The 16,336-nt window shown below is 42.7% G+C and overlaps 1 protein-coding gene across 1 annotated transcript in view; it reads left to right on the top strand.

Annotated features, from left to right (window-relative positions):
* The window catches only part of smpd3 (sphingomyelin phosphodiesterase 3), a gene marked incomplete at its 5' end in the record, with an annotated part of 34,227 nt that overhangs the window by 2,068 nt on the left and 15,823 nt on the right, over positions 1-16,336 (top strand). The window contains 4 exon segments of the mRNA XM_024264224.1: positions 391-636; positions 1,809-2,733; positions 12,367-12,442; positions 13,795-13,956. Of these exon segments, the coding sequence (XP_024119992.1) occupies positions 391-636; positions 1,809-2,733; positions 12,367-12,442; positions 13,795-13,956 (1,409 nt within the window).

The following is a 16,336-nucleotide window of genomic DNA, read 5'->3' as shown; positions in this document are numbered from 1 at the left end:
GGGGGGGGGGGTGTCTCTGTTCCTGCCAGATATGTCAAGTTTTTCAATACAAGAACTGTTAGTTCATGTCTGTCACTGTCCTAACCTGCTCATCTGTTCAGCTGAAACTTGCTAACAGCAGCTGTGAAAGTCGAGGTTGGGAGCCACTGATGCACTCTATCCACAGTTCAGTCCGGCTTGGCTGCTAACTATTGTCTATCGGAAACAGAAACAGAACCTCACAGATTACAGAGCTGCAAAAAGTTCATTTTCACTGAGAAATATCTTCCAAATTCAGCTGCAAGCCAGCTCTTCTGTAAAAGATGTGTGTGCTTCCAACTGCACGATCATGAGAAGTGATGTAACGGCTTATCTCGAAAATAACTTAATGCTGCAACTCCTCTTTTCCAGACCAGACAAGTCTGAGCAATGCCAGGCTGGACCAGGGGGGGCAGGGACTGGAGAATGGAGACCCCAGGGCCGAAGCTTCTGCTTCTGCAGTGCCAACGTGTGCCTCCTACCCGACTCCCTGGCCCGATTCAACAACCTGTCGAACACCCACAGGAGAGCCCTGGAGGTGGGGAAGAGGATCCGTAACGGTGCCAGTCGACCCCAGATCAAAATCTACATCGATTCACCAACCAACACTTCCATCAGGTCAGCACAGCTCAGCGCCACTGGCTGGTTTCAGGGGCGAGGTTTTAAAGACCCACTCTTGGAAAAATCTGGTTTTTGCTGTTTTTCTCATAATGGAGAACATAGATAAAAGATATTAAGATTAAAACTGTGTTTCTTGTTGGATCAGGAGCAGATAAAAACCTGATGTTTGAAAAAGCTCAGACTTATAATGCAGCAGCTGCTGTAGGCGGGCCAAAATGTAATTTTCTCAACTCAAATTTTAAAACCAACCACTTGCAGATGAAGAGTTTCATGTAAGTTTTTTTTTTCCTCAACTGAGCTTCCATCTGCATCTAAATCAGGGGTGTCAACTAGTGCTGCCACAAACGATTATATTAATATTCAACTTATCACTAATTACTTTTTTGATTAGTCTACTAATCGGGTCATACATGAAGTGGAAGTAACGCACACATCTTGACCATCATTAGCTTTAAACTAACTAAAAACTAGATATATAGCATTACCTGTGATAATGCTAGTATGAATGCTGTAAGCTGAGTTTGGTCGCTGAAGATGCTAGTGCTGAAAATGCTGAAATTGATAGGTAAAAACACTGAAGTTGATAGCTGAAAATGCTGAAACTGATAGCCTGCTAAAATATTAGTTGGTTAACAGCTAGTGTAGAGCTGAAATATTAGCTAAACTCCAAATTAGCTTAAAAACCAAAAAAGCCCAAATTAGCCAAAACAGCTAGCATACAGCTGAAATATTAACTGAACTCCAAAATAGTCTAAAAAAACAAAAAATACAAAAAATTGAAATTTTTTCCAACTGAGAAAAAAACAAAAAAACAAAAACAAAGCCACAGATAAAAAGTTGACCATAGATTATTTTGCTTTCATGTGGCCCCCGAACCAAAATGAGTTGACACCCCTGCTCTAATTTATCCAGCTTGATACCTCCAATGTTGCTATTTGCATTAGCTTGGGCTTGAGAGGCATGCAGGGATATTTGCTAGGCTAACTTCTGCGCCAACAGACCCACCCACAACCCAAAAACAAATTTTAAATAAACTCCTGCTGCTCTGCAGAAAAAATGTCTAAAAAACGACACAGACTTTTTGCAAAAAACAGCATAATCATAAACAAATTACCACTGAGAACGCTTTTACAATAGACATTAAACTCTCCTGTTTTCTCCTTCCTCAGTGCTGCATCCTTCAGCAGTCTTGCCACAGGTTTTCGGCGCACCTCGTCACTGGACCAGCGTCCAGACCAAACACACACCACCAACGGCCCAGCTGAAACGGAAGTGGAACCCATGACAGAGTGTCCGGTCCACCCCCCAGGAGTCACAGACTGTCCCGCACACCCGTCCTCAGGAGTCCAGGGCTCTGGTGAATGCCCCGTTCACCACGATGACGCCCCAGCGGACTGCCCCCTCCACTCAACCAACAACAGCTCAGACTGTCCCGTTCACACCTCAGGTGAGGCTGCAGACTGCCCCATGCACTCCTCCGGGGCTCAACACGACTGCCACATGCGTGAGGAAGAGAAGCAGCACAGAGCCTCCGTAGACTGCCCTCTTCACACTTCAGGGGTTCAGATCAGCATCAGCGCTCCAGAGCCAGACCCCCAGGAGGAGGACACAGCGGAGACCGGGAATCACCGGGAGGCAGGGGGGGACACGGGCAGCATGACTGCCTCTCGGGAGTCCCTGGCTCGATACCACGCTTGTGACGGGGGCATCGGGATATCCTCCAATAACACGCTCTCTCATGTCCCGCGCACGTCAATCTTCAAGCGTCCAGGACGGAAACGCCGCCACGGAGATGAGACATTCGACCATGAGGTCTCTGCCTTCTTTCCCGCCAACCTGGATTTCATGGCGCTCCAGGAAGTCTTTGATCACGGAGCAACGTCCAGGTTGCGTCGGCAGTTGCACAGATACTTCCCGTACGTGCTGAGCGACGTGGGGAGGTACGGCTGGAGGGGCTGTTGCTCCAGGTTCAAGTTCTTGAACAGTGGACTTTTGCTGGCCAGTCGCTACCCCATCCTGGACGCCCGGTTTGAGTGCTACCCCAATGGGAGGGGTGAAGATGCTCTGGCCGCCAAAGGAGCGCTGTTTGCTAAGGTCAGAGCTCACACTTTCCCTTTTCATTCTATCTCCAGATACATTGTCTAAACTAAAACCTTCAATAATGAAAACTGAGTGTTCATGCATTAACATGACATCTGACCACAGGTTGGTGTTTAGGAGATGTTTGAGTGAGTGTGCACATGTCTGTGCACATTTTACTAACTGATTTCCAAATGAATGCCCATCTGTTTTTATTGAGTGAAAAACTTAAATAAGTGCACTACTTAGTGCACCGTATAGTGTGTCTGACATTTTGTTGTGCTCTCCAAATCTACTCCTCCAAAAATGTCCCAGAAGATTCTGCAAAAAGTAGTGTGCATCGATGCTCACTAGATTGACATATATAGACCACAATGCATTGCATTGGAACAAAATCCAAAAACGTTTTTTGAGCCATGATTCAAAGTATTATGCATGTTTCAATTGTCAATTCAATTAGCAAATTCATAATTTAATTTGAAAATGCGTTTTTTAATTTACAATTCAATATGTAATTCAGGCTTTTAATATGAAAATAGATTTTGCAATTTAGGCTTTTAATATTAAAATTTAATTCAAAATTCAATTTGGTAATTTAAAAATAAAATGTTAAATAAAAACAAAATCAATTGCATTGTAAATTGTTATGGGCTTTTGATATAATAATTCAGATGAAAATCTGTTTTGAAATTAACAAATCAATATTAAAAATCACAATTTAATATGGGAATTTAAAAAGTAAAATATTAAAAACTGTTGATTCTAAATACCGCATTTTTTCATAAAAACCTTAATTCATATTAACATTTTTTTGGGGAAATCGTTGATGTCATTTTAGCAGTACAAACAAAAGGCAGTTGGCGTGTGTGCAGTTGTTTTGTAGTTGGGGAGTAAGGAGGGAATTTGGACATAGCTTTAGTTTACATTGACTGTATATGAGAACTGGAATGAGTGAGTGTGAGGTCACCAGTATAAAATAGTCCACTCCAGCTCCAACCAAATTTTGTAAATTCAGTAACCATTTACAGAAAAGATATCGTTTAAAAATGAGGATTATCAATAAAATGTTAAAAATGTATCAGTTTAAGAATTGTTAAATAGAATGACTGTATAATAGCTGTTTATTTTTCTGTATATATGTCTATGGGATTTTGTTTCCTGGAACCAGCGGGTAATTCCTGTTTGTAACGTCATCACGGAGGAGTCATTCAGTCCAGTTCTCATATACAGTCAATGTTTCTGTTCAAGGTTCTTTTTAAGTGACTGACCTCGGGGCAGTTGTGAAAAACGAAGCCACATTAGCATCTACATCCACGGTTAGGAGTCTGACGCTGAAAGTTTACACCTTTCAGCTGTGGAACAGCGGCACGACTCCTGATCAGAAGATTGTAGGTTCAATACCCACCTTGCCTTCCCATGTGTCAAAGTGTTCTTGAACAAGACACTTAACCCCAACATATATATCCTTTTGATGACCTGCGATCTACCCGCACTTCCTTCGGTCATGATTGATGTATTGGGGACCCCTGGTTTACATGACCTAAAAAGAACATTCACACCACTAACGCGTTTAAGGAGCCACTTCCAATGAAACGTCTATGTAAACATGCATGAATGCACACTTTGGGATTCCATGTTCTTGTGTTTAAGTGTGGCTATGCAACTTTCTACGAGTGTTTTCAGGCTCTACTGGAGGGATAGGCAACTCCAGCCCTCGAGGGCCGCTCTCTCTGCATGATATCCAGATATCCAAGCCCAACTCACTGGTTACCTGGTTCAGGCGTGTCCAGCCAATTAGAATGTTGGAAAACATGCAGGAGTGCAGCCCTCTAGTATATGTCCAAATTGTGTGACCATTAAAAGCGTGTTGGCAGCTAAACCAGGTGGAACTTTGACCAATCAGGGACTGTGGATGCATCCTTTTTAATTCACTAAAACACCAACCATTTGAAAATTGATCGTGGAGGATAAATTAATATTTGCAGTTTGTGCTGGAACTCTATGACACCAAGTCTCTCGTATATCGGAATAGAGCTGTGACAGAAAAAGCCTGGAGCGAGATTCACCAGACTGACAACACTTTTAGAGGAACAGGAAACTCCACACATTTTTGGGGTCCCTGAGACAACAGCAGGTCACCAACATGAGTGTGATCTGCAGAGGAGTGACGCATAAGGACCAGAGGCGCAATAATAATTAAAAATTCCTCCCTGAAGAGAGCCGCTGCGCTTCTGTAATTAAAGCTTTTCTGCCCCACTGTCACCCCTCCCACAATGATTTCAAACTGCTTAGTGCACGGCTGAGAAGGCACGTGTGTGAATGCCCAGTTTGAATGCATTACTACAGATTAGGCAGCAAGCGGAGATGTGCTCAAATCCTCACAGGATAATGGAAATCAATGGGAGAACTCCCCAAATCTACTCATGACCTCCAACCAGCAGAAGCTCCCGTTTATGGCGGAGGTTCCTGCGCCCCCGCAGCCGGAACACCGCTCCCGATCTGCTCTCTCTATTCTCTTTGAAGAGGCTTCCTGTCAGGACTTTATTGCAGCCTTGTTCTTGGTCCCTCTCAGTTAATTTGACACTGTCAAAATCACAGCAACCAAGACAGGGAAGCTAACGCCCCAGAAGTTTTTGTCTCTGCTGTGCCGTAGCTCCATAATGACAGGAAGTTCACTCATTTGATGTGATTTTCATCAAGAAGGATGTTTACGCTGTTTGGACCGGAACACAAGCAGATACTTCAGAGTGATCTGCCTCTTTTGTCCTACAAAGAGCCTCATCTTCTGACACAGTCAACCCACCAGATACATGGCCTAGCTTGAACACACATGCACACCCATACAAAAATGCATTACCCTCCATTTTAAGTGGTGTCCGGAATTTTTTTTTAATTTGACCCTCCAAGCGGAGGAATACAGGCTAAACCGTGTTGCGCTGAGTGGCTTTTTTCTTCATGTGGGTGCGCTCTTAGCCCTAGAAGTTTACATTTAAATGTATGTAATTACTTTTTGTTGTAACATGACATTTTTAAAGGGGCCCTGCCATGAAAATTCTACTTTTTGAGGTTTTAAATGCATGTTACTTTTCATTCCTCACTTTAAAGAACCTCAAAGCGGTATTTTGATCCGTTCATGCATTTTAGAGTAATCCTCTAAAAACCTGCACCGTCTGCAGCAGCCCCTCCCATACCCATGAAAACGAGCGGATAGAAACGTGCTGATGTAAGATCCATGCCAACCGCTCCCTCCAGGAAAAATCTTTGCTGCAAGCTCCACCCCCAGACTACAACAAACACACACTCACTTTCTCCACGGAGCTGTGGTTCCCCTGCCAGAATGTGTATCCTGGCAAGGGATAACTGCCTTGGCACCACGGCTGTACCAGGAACCGCTCTCACCCATCTTTCAAGGTTTTCTTGGTTTGTTTTCAATCGGACTGAACTTCTGTTCTCTCTGAGATTCCTAAGTCTGAATGTGAAACGAACCGAGAGCGGAACAACTGAACCAAAACGGCCACCGGACCCGACAGTCACGTGATGTAAAAATGAGGAGATCGGTGAGCCGCAGACAAACGTAGAGCATTGATTGTCATGTTAGCCAAAAGGAAATAAATAGTCCAACCGTTTACTTGTTAGAGCGTTTATTTTGACACCACTGAAAAACGTATAACTCGCTTTTCTGTGTCTCGTTATGTGTTATGGGCTGCTGCCAAGACGTCGTCTTAAAAGCTCTATTGTAGTTCCAACAGAATTCTCTTAAAAACAATGTCATAAAACCACAACGATAAGACATGGAAACTCGTTAAAATCTGGTCGGATTAATTCGGGCTCAATGAAACAACTTTTAGCGTGATCCACATTGATTCTACCAACAACCTTGTCACAATCACTTAAATAATAGCGTGTATAGCTGTAGCTGTAACATCCCCAGTACCCATCATGCTGGATTCATCCGTGGTACCAAAGCTGCAGTAAAAAGTGTTGAACCTGGCCTTCATACGGATGAGTAAAATCAATCAGCAAAATAAAAATTTTGAATTAGTGAATAAGATCCTCAGGGAGGCTCATTGACGGTCTATGGACAGGCTCAAGGATGATGTTGTGAAATAGGCGGGACCTACAAGAAGTGAAAGGTAGTGCCTCAGAGATCGAGTTGTTTTACTTCCGTTTATTAAATCGGTCCACAAAAATGACTAATATTTCATAAATAATTTGTTTTTTAGTGTTTCGAAGGTAGTATATGATCATATAGATGGATATAGTTTACTCTGAAAGGCTGAAGAAAATCAAAGTTATAAAATCGCTCTTTTTATGTATATTCAGGCGCTGGGAGCTCCGCGCTAATGCTAATGTGCTAACGCGCTAAAGACCAGCGATTATTGTTGACGTCATTGAACAAAAGTGACGTCCGAAATATGAGACCCGATTTTTTTCATAACTCTCCGTTTGGAGGGCTAAATAAAGGGGAGAACTCAGATTGGGCCTTAAACATGAACACTCACATGGGTATGCAAACACAGGAACACACTAACCTCCACACACACATTAATACCTCATTTCCACTGAGCGGTCTAGACCGGACCGGTCCGCTCCTGGCTGGTTTAGAGGGCAATTCAAGTGAGTGTTTCCATTGAGCGTTGGACCATTAAGGTGCTTGGGGGTGTAGACCAATGATATAGCTGTGCGGCAAAACAATGTGACCACAGCAAAATGGCAACAATGGAGGTCTTTTATCAGCTCCTTTTTTCATATTCGGGTTATGATGTTTTGTTTTCCCCCAATTAATACCCCTCTTAATAAATGTTTACAGATATTAGAAAGTATGGATCGGTAACACACATTCTTTGGTCGCAGGGGGTGGGGGAGGGGTTGGTGTCTGTATTTGCGGTCCCTAACCCCCACAAATAAGGGGGGGATACTGAATGCAAAGAATTTAATATTCTTTGCAGATGAAAAAGAATACAGACGAAAAGAGGACCACATTTTCGGTTTGAATGTTGAGTCAAAAAAGCGCTGGTCAGGCGCTTGCTGTTCTCATAAAACTTTTCCACTAATCAATGGATTTCCTCGTGTGACGACAGAGGCTCCACCCTAACGGGTCCATTCCATTTTTCTCTGGACCTAAAACCAACGTGGGTCCAAATCGGGTCCAAATCGGTCCAACCTAATGGGTCTCCTTTACAATGGAAATGCTCAAAATACCGTACCGGTCCAGTTCAGTCTGTTCTGGGCCGCTCAGTGGACGAGCTAAACTTTCTCCAAACTTTGGGATGGATTTTTGATCTCCAGAACATTTAGGAAAGCTTTGACTCCCTGAAGAAATGTCTGGAACCACAGCGCCACCACTGCTGGTTGGTGTTCTCGCCTCAAGTTACGTTCACACCGCCTTTGGCGCCAAACATTTAAGTGGCCACTTCCAATAAAAAATGTGGATTTCGGGTTTCCACCTTCAAAACTCCCACGTTCACGCATCACGATTGTTCTCTTTTTCAAAACACACAGCCATTGAACGCAAGTTGAAAGTTAAACCATATAAACTTTGACCAATCAGGGACATTTGGTATTGACATTTTGATGGCGTGCATTACATGATACCAAGTCTTTCATATATTTGTGTATTTCATGTATTTTGTAATCTCTATACTATTTAAACTTGTACAGAAATCCTACTTTTTAACCCAAACAGTGACAGAGAGTTTTGCACCTGAATTCCAATATGTTTCAATGTACGTTGTTGTATATGGCAAATAAAAAACCTTGAACCTTGATATATCGGAATAGAGATGTGAAAGACTAAAACCTTGAGGAAGTTTCGCCAGATTTGCATGGTTAAGACATTTTGCACCAAGCCTCTTCTAACTGCAGGTGGTGGACTTGTCCAGTGTGACAAGTCCACCACCTTTTTTTTTTTTTCTTGCAGTGATGCCACTCTTAATTTCATTTTGGTAAACTACATTTATATCTTCCCTTTTAGCGCGTTCTTGTTCTTGGGTCAGATGCAGCGCAGCACCACAGTGAGAAGGCTGTGGTTCAAATCCTGACAGAGTCCTTCCTGTGTGGCAACCTGTTCAGGATGAACCCCACCTTCTCCTAACAGAAGCTGGATAGGCTCCAGCACCCCTATATCCCCGAGAGGGATTCAGCGGGTTCAGAAAATGGATGTCTGGGATCAGTTCCTGCTTTCCTGTCATTCATTTCCTGGTCATTCCTGTTTTTTTGTTTCCCCACTTCAGTCATGTGACAGAGCTACTCCACCCAGACGGCTTGGCACCTCATACTATAATCTACCACTTCTCTGAGAGCTTCTACTCTCTAACCGTCTTCTCCTTCCCCACAGAGCCTGAGCATGCCATCTATAACAGCTGGCAAAAGAGCTTAAAATACAAACTGTTTTCACAAGCCTGTTAGGGTGAAAACGTCATATTTAAAAAAAAAAAGTAAAAATGTATGCATTTGGGCATACTGATCAGATGATGACCTGAAGAAGTCATCCACATCATCTTGTTTGGATAATCGTTAGTCTTTTTACTTGTTTTAACAATCTTCTAACAGTGCATGACACTGTAGCGAGGCTTTTCAAAGGACTCATGATTGATCTCCTTTACACTGGACTGCTCTCCAAGATTTTAGAAGGAACTATTAAAGTGTCTGAGTTCAAGATACAGAACCGCCTTACAACTGAATTTTAATTTGTCCTCTAAAAATAAATCATTGGACCTTAACCCTTAAGAAACTGTAGGATGTATCTGTAAGTTGTGGACACCTCTCACCCCCACCCCCACATAATTCTTCCTCACTGTTCTGTTTTAAAAGCAGCTGAAGTCACTTTGATTTTTACTTGATTAGGTCTTATTGCGTCTGTTTTTTATCTTTATGTTGTTGTGGTTTCATTAGTTTAAAATGTTTGTCTGTGGCTCATCAGGTGAGCATAGCTTATGTTATTTCAGTGTTCATATCAGCCACAGTAATATAAACCAACATGTCAAGACTCCAACAACCAACAGCAACTTAACATGTAGGAATAGATCTTATACATAACAATACTGTCCTGAAGACCTCCACCAAAACACAGTTATCCATCATGAATAGTCAGAAAGACCAAACATTGAGTATAAAAGTACTGTGTAGAGAAAAAACTCTTTCCTGAAGCTTTTTCTTCAGGTTCTGTTCAGCAGGAAAGGTCTGGATCAGGCCGCTCAAACTGTGACCTGGAAGTGCAATAACATTAATGTCTTTAATCTTTGATAGAAACCCAAATAGTAAGTGCAAAAAATCTGCTGGTGCTGCTTCCTCTGCATCTCTGGTTCATGTTTTATGGCTCTCCATTCAGATTGTTTCACTCATAATTTGAGGTCATTTTTGGTCATTTTTGGTGGTTCAGCTTCTCTACCTGCAGCCTCAGAGTGGAGATCATCTCAGCCATATACACACGTTATAGTAGATGGTTCTGGCACGCTCCTTTCTCAGTTCCCTATGTCAAGTTTCAGATCATTGAAGCTCCTATAGTCTTCAATTTCCTGTTTATTTTACATAAAAGGTGCTTTGTTTACTGATACAAGAAAAAAAAGAACTCTTACTGAATGTGGACGTAAGATTATCGTAAACGGAGCGGTACCTGTGTGTAGTCATGGTACTGTGGAGGGGCGTTCAACCTCAGGTCATGTGATCACAGATCCCACTGTGTGTCAAAGTGTCCTGGAGCAACACATTCTCACTCTTAAGTCATCACATCTTGACGTTTGGTTCAGGACCGCTCTGCGTCACTTTTTGATGTTCTGGTGTCTGCAACTCATCGTTTTTTGACGTGCTGGCTATTCCAATTAGATCATTGGTCCCCAACCACTGGGTCACGAACAGTAGCGCACCGGTACCCGAGCCCAGTACTGGTACCATAACCCTAACCTGGCACCAGATGCAGTACCAGATGCGCTGTCCCGAGGACCAGTCTGTGTCCAGTACCACATCCGGTACCGTGTCCCGAGGGTTGAGGACTCTTGATTTTACAAACAGCCAACACGCCAAAAAACGACAAGTTTGGAACACCCAAAACGTCAAAAGTTATGTGGAGGGGTCCTTAGCCAACGTCAGTATGTGACGACTTGGGGATGAGAATGTGTTGACTTGAGCGAGACGTGAAACGCCAGATTTGTGAATGATTGTGAACATGAATGTGTGAGAGGGACTGTGACGTACAATATGAGTTTACCTGAAACCTGTGTTCCGGTCAAGTCACTAACATGTTCATGCATGTCCACAGAAAACACCTACAAACTTTATGCTCTGGTGATATTAGTAGAGAGACTTGGAAGCAGCGTGAGGAAGATGTGAAGGAGGAAACTGAATCAAAGTGGAGTGTGGTCTGCTCTGTGTCTGATTCAGCATCTTCATGTCCAACACTCAGAACAGAGTAGCAGAGGTGATCTGCAGCATTAGACCCCCCCCCCCTACCCCCCATCCAGAAGCCAGATTCAGAGCCTTTCCAGACCATTCAGCCCTTTCATAGATTTACTCGCATGATCGCCGTCATGAAGCTCCTCCCCTCTCAGAGCTGATTTGATGACATTCTCATGGAGATCGAAAGACGCTTGTTGAAAGCTGTTGACATTTTATGATAGATAAATATGCGGCTGTTCACTGAGAGGTTTTAGGAAAATATCTCTGAAATGTAGCAGCATTTTTTTTAACACACATTACTCACTGTAAGTTAGGGACATTGTGAGTCGTTTACAGTGTTTATTTCACTTCACAGTTTTGCAGGATTGGGAGATAATTGTACTGAGGTGATAGAAACAAATCAATTAGTGTTTTCTACATAATGGTCTTCAGGAAGTGTTAGTGTCTCACATGGTATGCTCAGCAATGACCTCTGACCTGAACCCTAAAGAACTCGTCTGAGACCAGTAGCAGAGGCTGTATGATCGTACCCCCTAGTGACCTGGAAGAACTCCGCGTAGCACTAATGGGAGAGTTGAACGCTTCAGAACCACATCTTGAGTCCAGTTAAGGAAGGAAAATGAGACTTCACAGTCAAACTGTCATTGCAGGAAATGGGGGAAATACCAGCTATTGACATTTTCTATGTTTACCTTTATTATCGTCTTCATTTTGGGGGTAATAAATATGAAACTAATGAAAATAGTGTTTCTTCTCATTCATTGTTAGTAATATCAAAAGGAACATTTATGAATGTCATTAAAATTCCGACCAAATAGAAAAAGCACTCATGGAAATCACAATATCCCATCCTATGGTGCGAAGTGTCATTAGGTTTATCTCTCCTGACAAAGTTGGTGTTCTTCTCTGCTCTGTGAGTCTAAAGAACTACAGGTTTAAGTCTTCTGTTTTTGGGCCTCTACCATCAGTGAAAGACAAGCGATCAGTAAACAGCTGAAGCCTTCCAGCTGAAATGCTGACTGTGTTTTGTTAACTTTCTTGATGTGATTTTGAAAATCTTCAACATTTTCTTCCTCAGATTTCAAAACTTTTCAGGTTGTAGGAAACTCTGTTTTCACAACTTTCTTGAACCGAGTTTCCAGCTCGTTCACCTGGGCGGAGCGGATGCTTTTCACCTTCGTTCTAGCGCTCACTCACTTCCTTCAGGCTGGTTTGAGCAGTGAGTGACGTGATGCTCGTCTCTGCCCTCTGCAGGTCCACGTGGGCACTTCTCATCAGGAGCAGAGGGTTGTGGGATACATCACGTGCACACACCTCCACGCCATAGAAGGTAGGGCCGCCTACGCTTCGATCTTCAGGAAGAGGCCGTGCTGTTGCCACGGCAACCGACTCAAGCTGCAGGAGGCGTCACGGCTCTATTTAAAGCTCTGTTGGATGCCACCCTCGTTTTTTATTTGGTTGAGTTATCCCACCTCCTCCTCTGCTGCTATTTTGGACTACGCCCCCCCCCCCTTAACTCACGGACCCTAAATATAGCAGCAGGCCTATTTCCAAGCAGAAGTCTGATTCAGAAGGGAGGGGACCCACATAGAAAGGGTGTGGGGGGGTCAGGGATCCTGGGCTTAGAAACGGTTGAAGAGCAGAAAGTTAGTTAGCGAGAAGTCTTCCTGTCTGAGTGAAGCTGAAAATAACCTGCAGACAGAGACGCTGCTGAGAGCTGGGTCATTTCTCTGCGCTCCAGCGGGAGAAACTGCCAGGTTATTCTGATTCAGACTCACCTCCTTCTATTCCCCTTTTCTGGCCTGCTTTAGCCAAGCCTGCCTTCTTTTACCCACTTCTCCTTGTTTTTCCACCTCTTCTGTTTCATTTTCACCTCCTCTTCTCCTGTTTGCTCTCCAGCGGTCAGTTCAGTTTAGCTTTAGTGACTGCAGCAGTAATACAAAGCAAACAGACTCCAATATTCTTCTGCTGGGGTGTGGAACTCCAGCGCTGCAAATGTGCAGCACTAAACTCTTTCAGCGTGTTTTTCTAGTAGGTGACATGTCTCCATAAAACTGTCTCAAATTTCTGTGAAGTTGTGGAAACCGAACAAAGAAAAGTTTGAGCTGTTTTGAAGCTTTTGTGACAGTTTAGACCATGCAGGGCTCTGCAACCTGTGGCTCTTCTCTCCCTTTATTCCAAGAGGACCTGCTGGCAGACAAGATGGCGGCTGAAAATCATTAGCCGGAATCGGAAATTCCACAGGATTTCAGAGTTGTAGCCACTTTTATTAAAACTTTTTAAAGTGATTAAAATTGTTTAATGATCAGGATTAGCTTAAAATGTGTCAAAAGAGGATAAATACTTTAATAAATTTAAAAAGGATATTAAAAGTGTTCAGATTTGTCCCCCTGTTCTCCAGCTCAGTGAGATGTTGCTGCTGTAGATGCTCCTCTAGTCTAAAGGAAATCATCTTCAGCTGCAAACTCTCAGGAATCCAAATCACAAGATCTGCTCAAAGCCAAGCAGCTGGTGTAAAAACTTCTTCTCACTTTTCACTAAAACACAAATGATGTTGCATAAAAGTGTGTAAATGTGAAGTGACAGAAGTCTCAAAAGTACCTCCTCTCTTCCTGTTTCTCTGCCTCCTCTGGCTCCTCCCTCCTGGAGCGTTCACTCACCTCCACATGTTTCTGCCTGCAGGCGATGCTGCAGTCCGCTGTGAGCAGCTAGACCTCCTGCTCCAGTGGGGGGCGGAGTTTCGCCAGTCCTCCTGTCAGTCACCTGAGGGGGAGAAGGTTCTGGAAGACCTGGTGGCCTTTGATGTCATCTTAGGAGACCTGAACTTCGACAACTGCTCTTCAGGTGTGTGCCGCTCCTCTTCACTCTCAGTAATGACATGTTACCTTATAACGGTTTCAGCTTCTCATTTCACCTGTCGCACAGGTATCAGCTTTTTCATCCTCACTGTCTGCTGAAATTGAAAATTAGTTTTTTATTCTTTTTCAGTGAGAACAGATACAGGTTGACCTAACAACACAAAAATATGTTGAATAATTTTTTTTATGGGAAAGAATAAATCAATTGTTTTCAGGATTGCCTTTAAAGTTCAGCGTATTTAAAAGCGCCTCACCTGGATCCGACTTCGGGACAAGCGACAGGTTTCTGAGCCCTCATTCGGACAAAGGATCATCTCTTTGTTCGTCCACGGCTAAATAATCCTTTCCATTGTTGGTTTTACACAAGATCCAGCCCAGACTCTGTCCTCTTAAAAGTCTGAACCAGGAGTCTGTAACCTGCGGCTCCAGATCCACATGTGGCTCTTTCATCTCTCCATGGTGGCTCCTTGGAGAAACATGAAATAAGTCATGGAGACTGTTGACCCAGTCATGTCGACCGTCTGAGTCAGCAGCTCCTCCTAACCAAAACTACCTAAAGAAAACCAATAAACAAAGCCTGAAAACTAAGACTGTCAAGAAGTTTGAAGACTTTTAGAGGAAACTGAGCCTCTGCTGAGGAAAATGTCTCAGATTTGGGAGAAATCAAGTCGTTCATGGAGGAAGAAGTGTTTGGAGTTGGCCGACTGCAGGGATATCACTGGTTACATCGACCAGCAATTCAGAGGTTTTGTGGTTTTCCCAAGAGACACTGAGAATGGTGATAAAGATTCTTGACCCACAAGGAGTGGATTTACAGCAAAGAGCCATTTAGATGGTCTGCAGTAGAGCTGCGGAGGTTCAAATGCGTTATGACTCATGGATTCCTATGATAAACTAAAGCCTTATGACATCACCATAAAGGGAGACTTACACCACCAACTTTATTTTCAAAAAGCATGTTTTTTTTCCTTGTAAAATTATGACTTTTCTCATTTTTTCAAAACTTTATTTTCATAGATTTATTCATCTATCTTCTGTTATTCTGTCATAATTGTGGCTAAAGTGAAACTTTTTGGGTTTATTGTTTTTATTTATTTCAAACATTTTCTCAGCTAAAAGTGGGAATATCTTTGGAGACGTCTGTCTCTGTGGTTTTTGGTGCAGTTTGCCTCTGAAGTGTCTTCCTGAACGTTTACCTACAGCGAGTTCATCCTTCATCCATTGCAATGATCCAACTTCCCCACAGCTCAGACAGTCGAATGGATGATCTGCTCAAAGGAATGAAAAATGCAGAAGTGTATCGGATGGCATTGTCTGGCAAAGGTCTGCTCCAAATGTGCACGCTGCTGCCACAGCAAGCCGGGATCGTGTGACACCAGGCTGCAGTCATGAATGATTTGTTTGATCACAGAAAGACAGTAAAGAGGTAAAGTGTGTCACATGACATGTTTGGTGTTTTATAAATGAGAAGCGGCGCATGAGCGAGGAAGATTAGTTCCTGAAATCCCTGTTATTCTGAGACAGCTTGAGCTATAGTCCAACTTCACTAACTCACTAGATCACGTGTCACAGTCAAGGCCCGGGGGCCGGATCCGGCCCTCTGGGTAATTCTATCCGGTCTTCAAGATCATTTTATTTTATTGCTATTAATTGTCCGATGTTATCTTGCACTCATTTCTAACTTTTATAGTTTTGACAGAATATATTTTTATGTAGAGTAAAATATTGAAAGTTATTTAAGGTTTAAGTTGATTTATTCTGGAGTAATATTCCTGCGTTTGTATTATTCATAATTATGTTAAAAAGTTATGGTTTTAAAAATTGGCTTTCTGCTAGCTTTTTGGACTAATTTGGCATTTACTTTTTTAGGCTGTTTTGGAATTTAGCTCATATTTCCACAACATGCTAGCTGTCTTGGCTAATTTAGGCTTTTTCAGTTTTTTTTTTTAAGATAATTTGAAGTGTTGCTATTTTTACATGCTAGTTGTTTTGGCCAACCTAAGTTTTTTTTTTTTTAAGCTAATTTGGCATATAGCTAATATTTTTAGCTGGCTATCAGCTTCAGCGTTTTCAGCTATCAGCTTCAGCGTTTTTTGCTATCAATTTCAGCATCTTTAGCTATCAGAACCAGCACCCTCAGCGGGCAAATTCAGCTTTATCGCAGGTACACTAGCATTATCGCAGGTTATGCTATAAATCTAGTTCATATTTACCTTATAAATTTACAGTTTTAAAGTTTTAAAAATGCAGTTTTAGAGTGTTCAATAAATGTTTATCCTGTTCAGCCCGCGACCTAAGGTGTGTTTTGGATTTTGGCCCCTGTGCGATTGAGTTTGACACCCCTGTTTTAGACCCTCCTTCTCCGT

Source organism: Oryzias melastigma, linkage group LG6 (assembly GCF_002922805.2).
Source record: "Oryzias melastigma strain HK-1 linkage group LG6, ASM292280v2, whole genome shotgun sequence".
NCBI lineage: Eukaryota > Metazoa > Chordata > Actinopteri > Beloniformes > Adrianichthyidae > Oryzias > Oryzias melastigma.
Note: the sequence above shows the minus strand (reverse complement) of the source record. Positions and strands in the feature narration are given on the sequence as shown.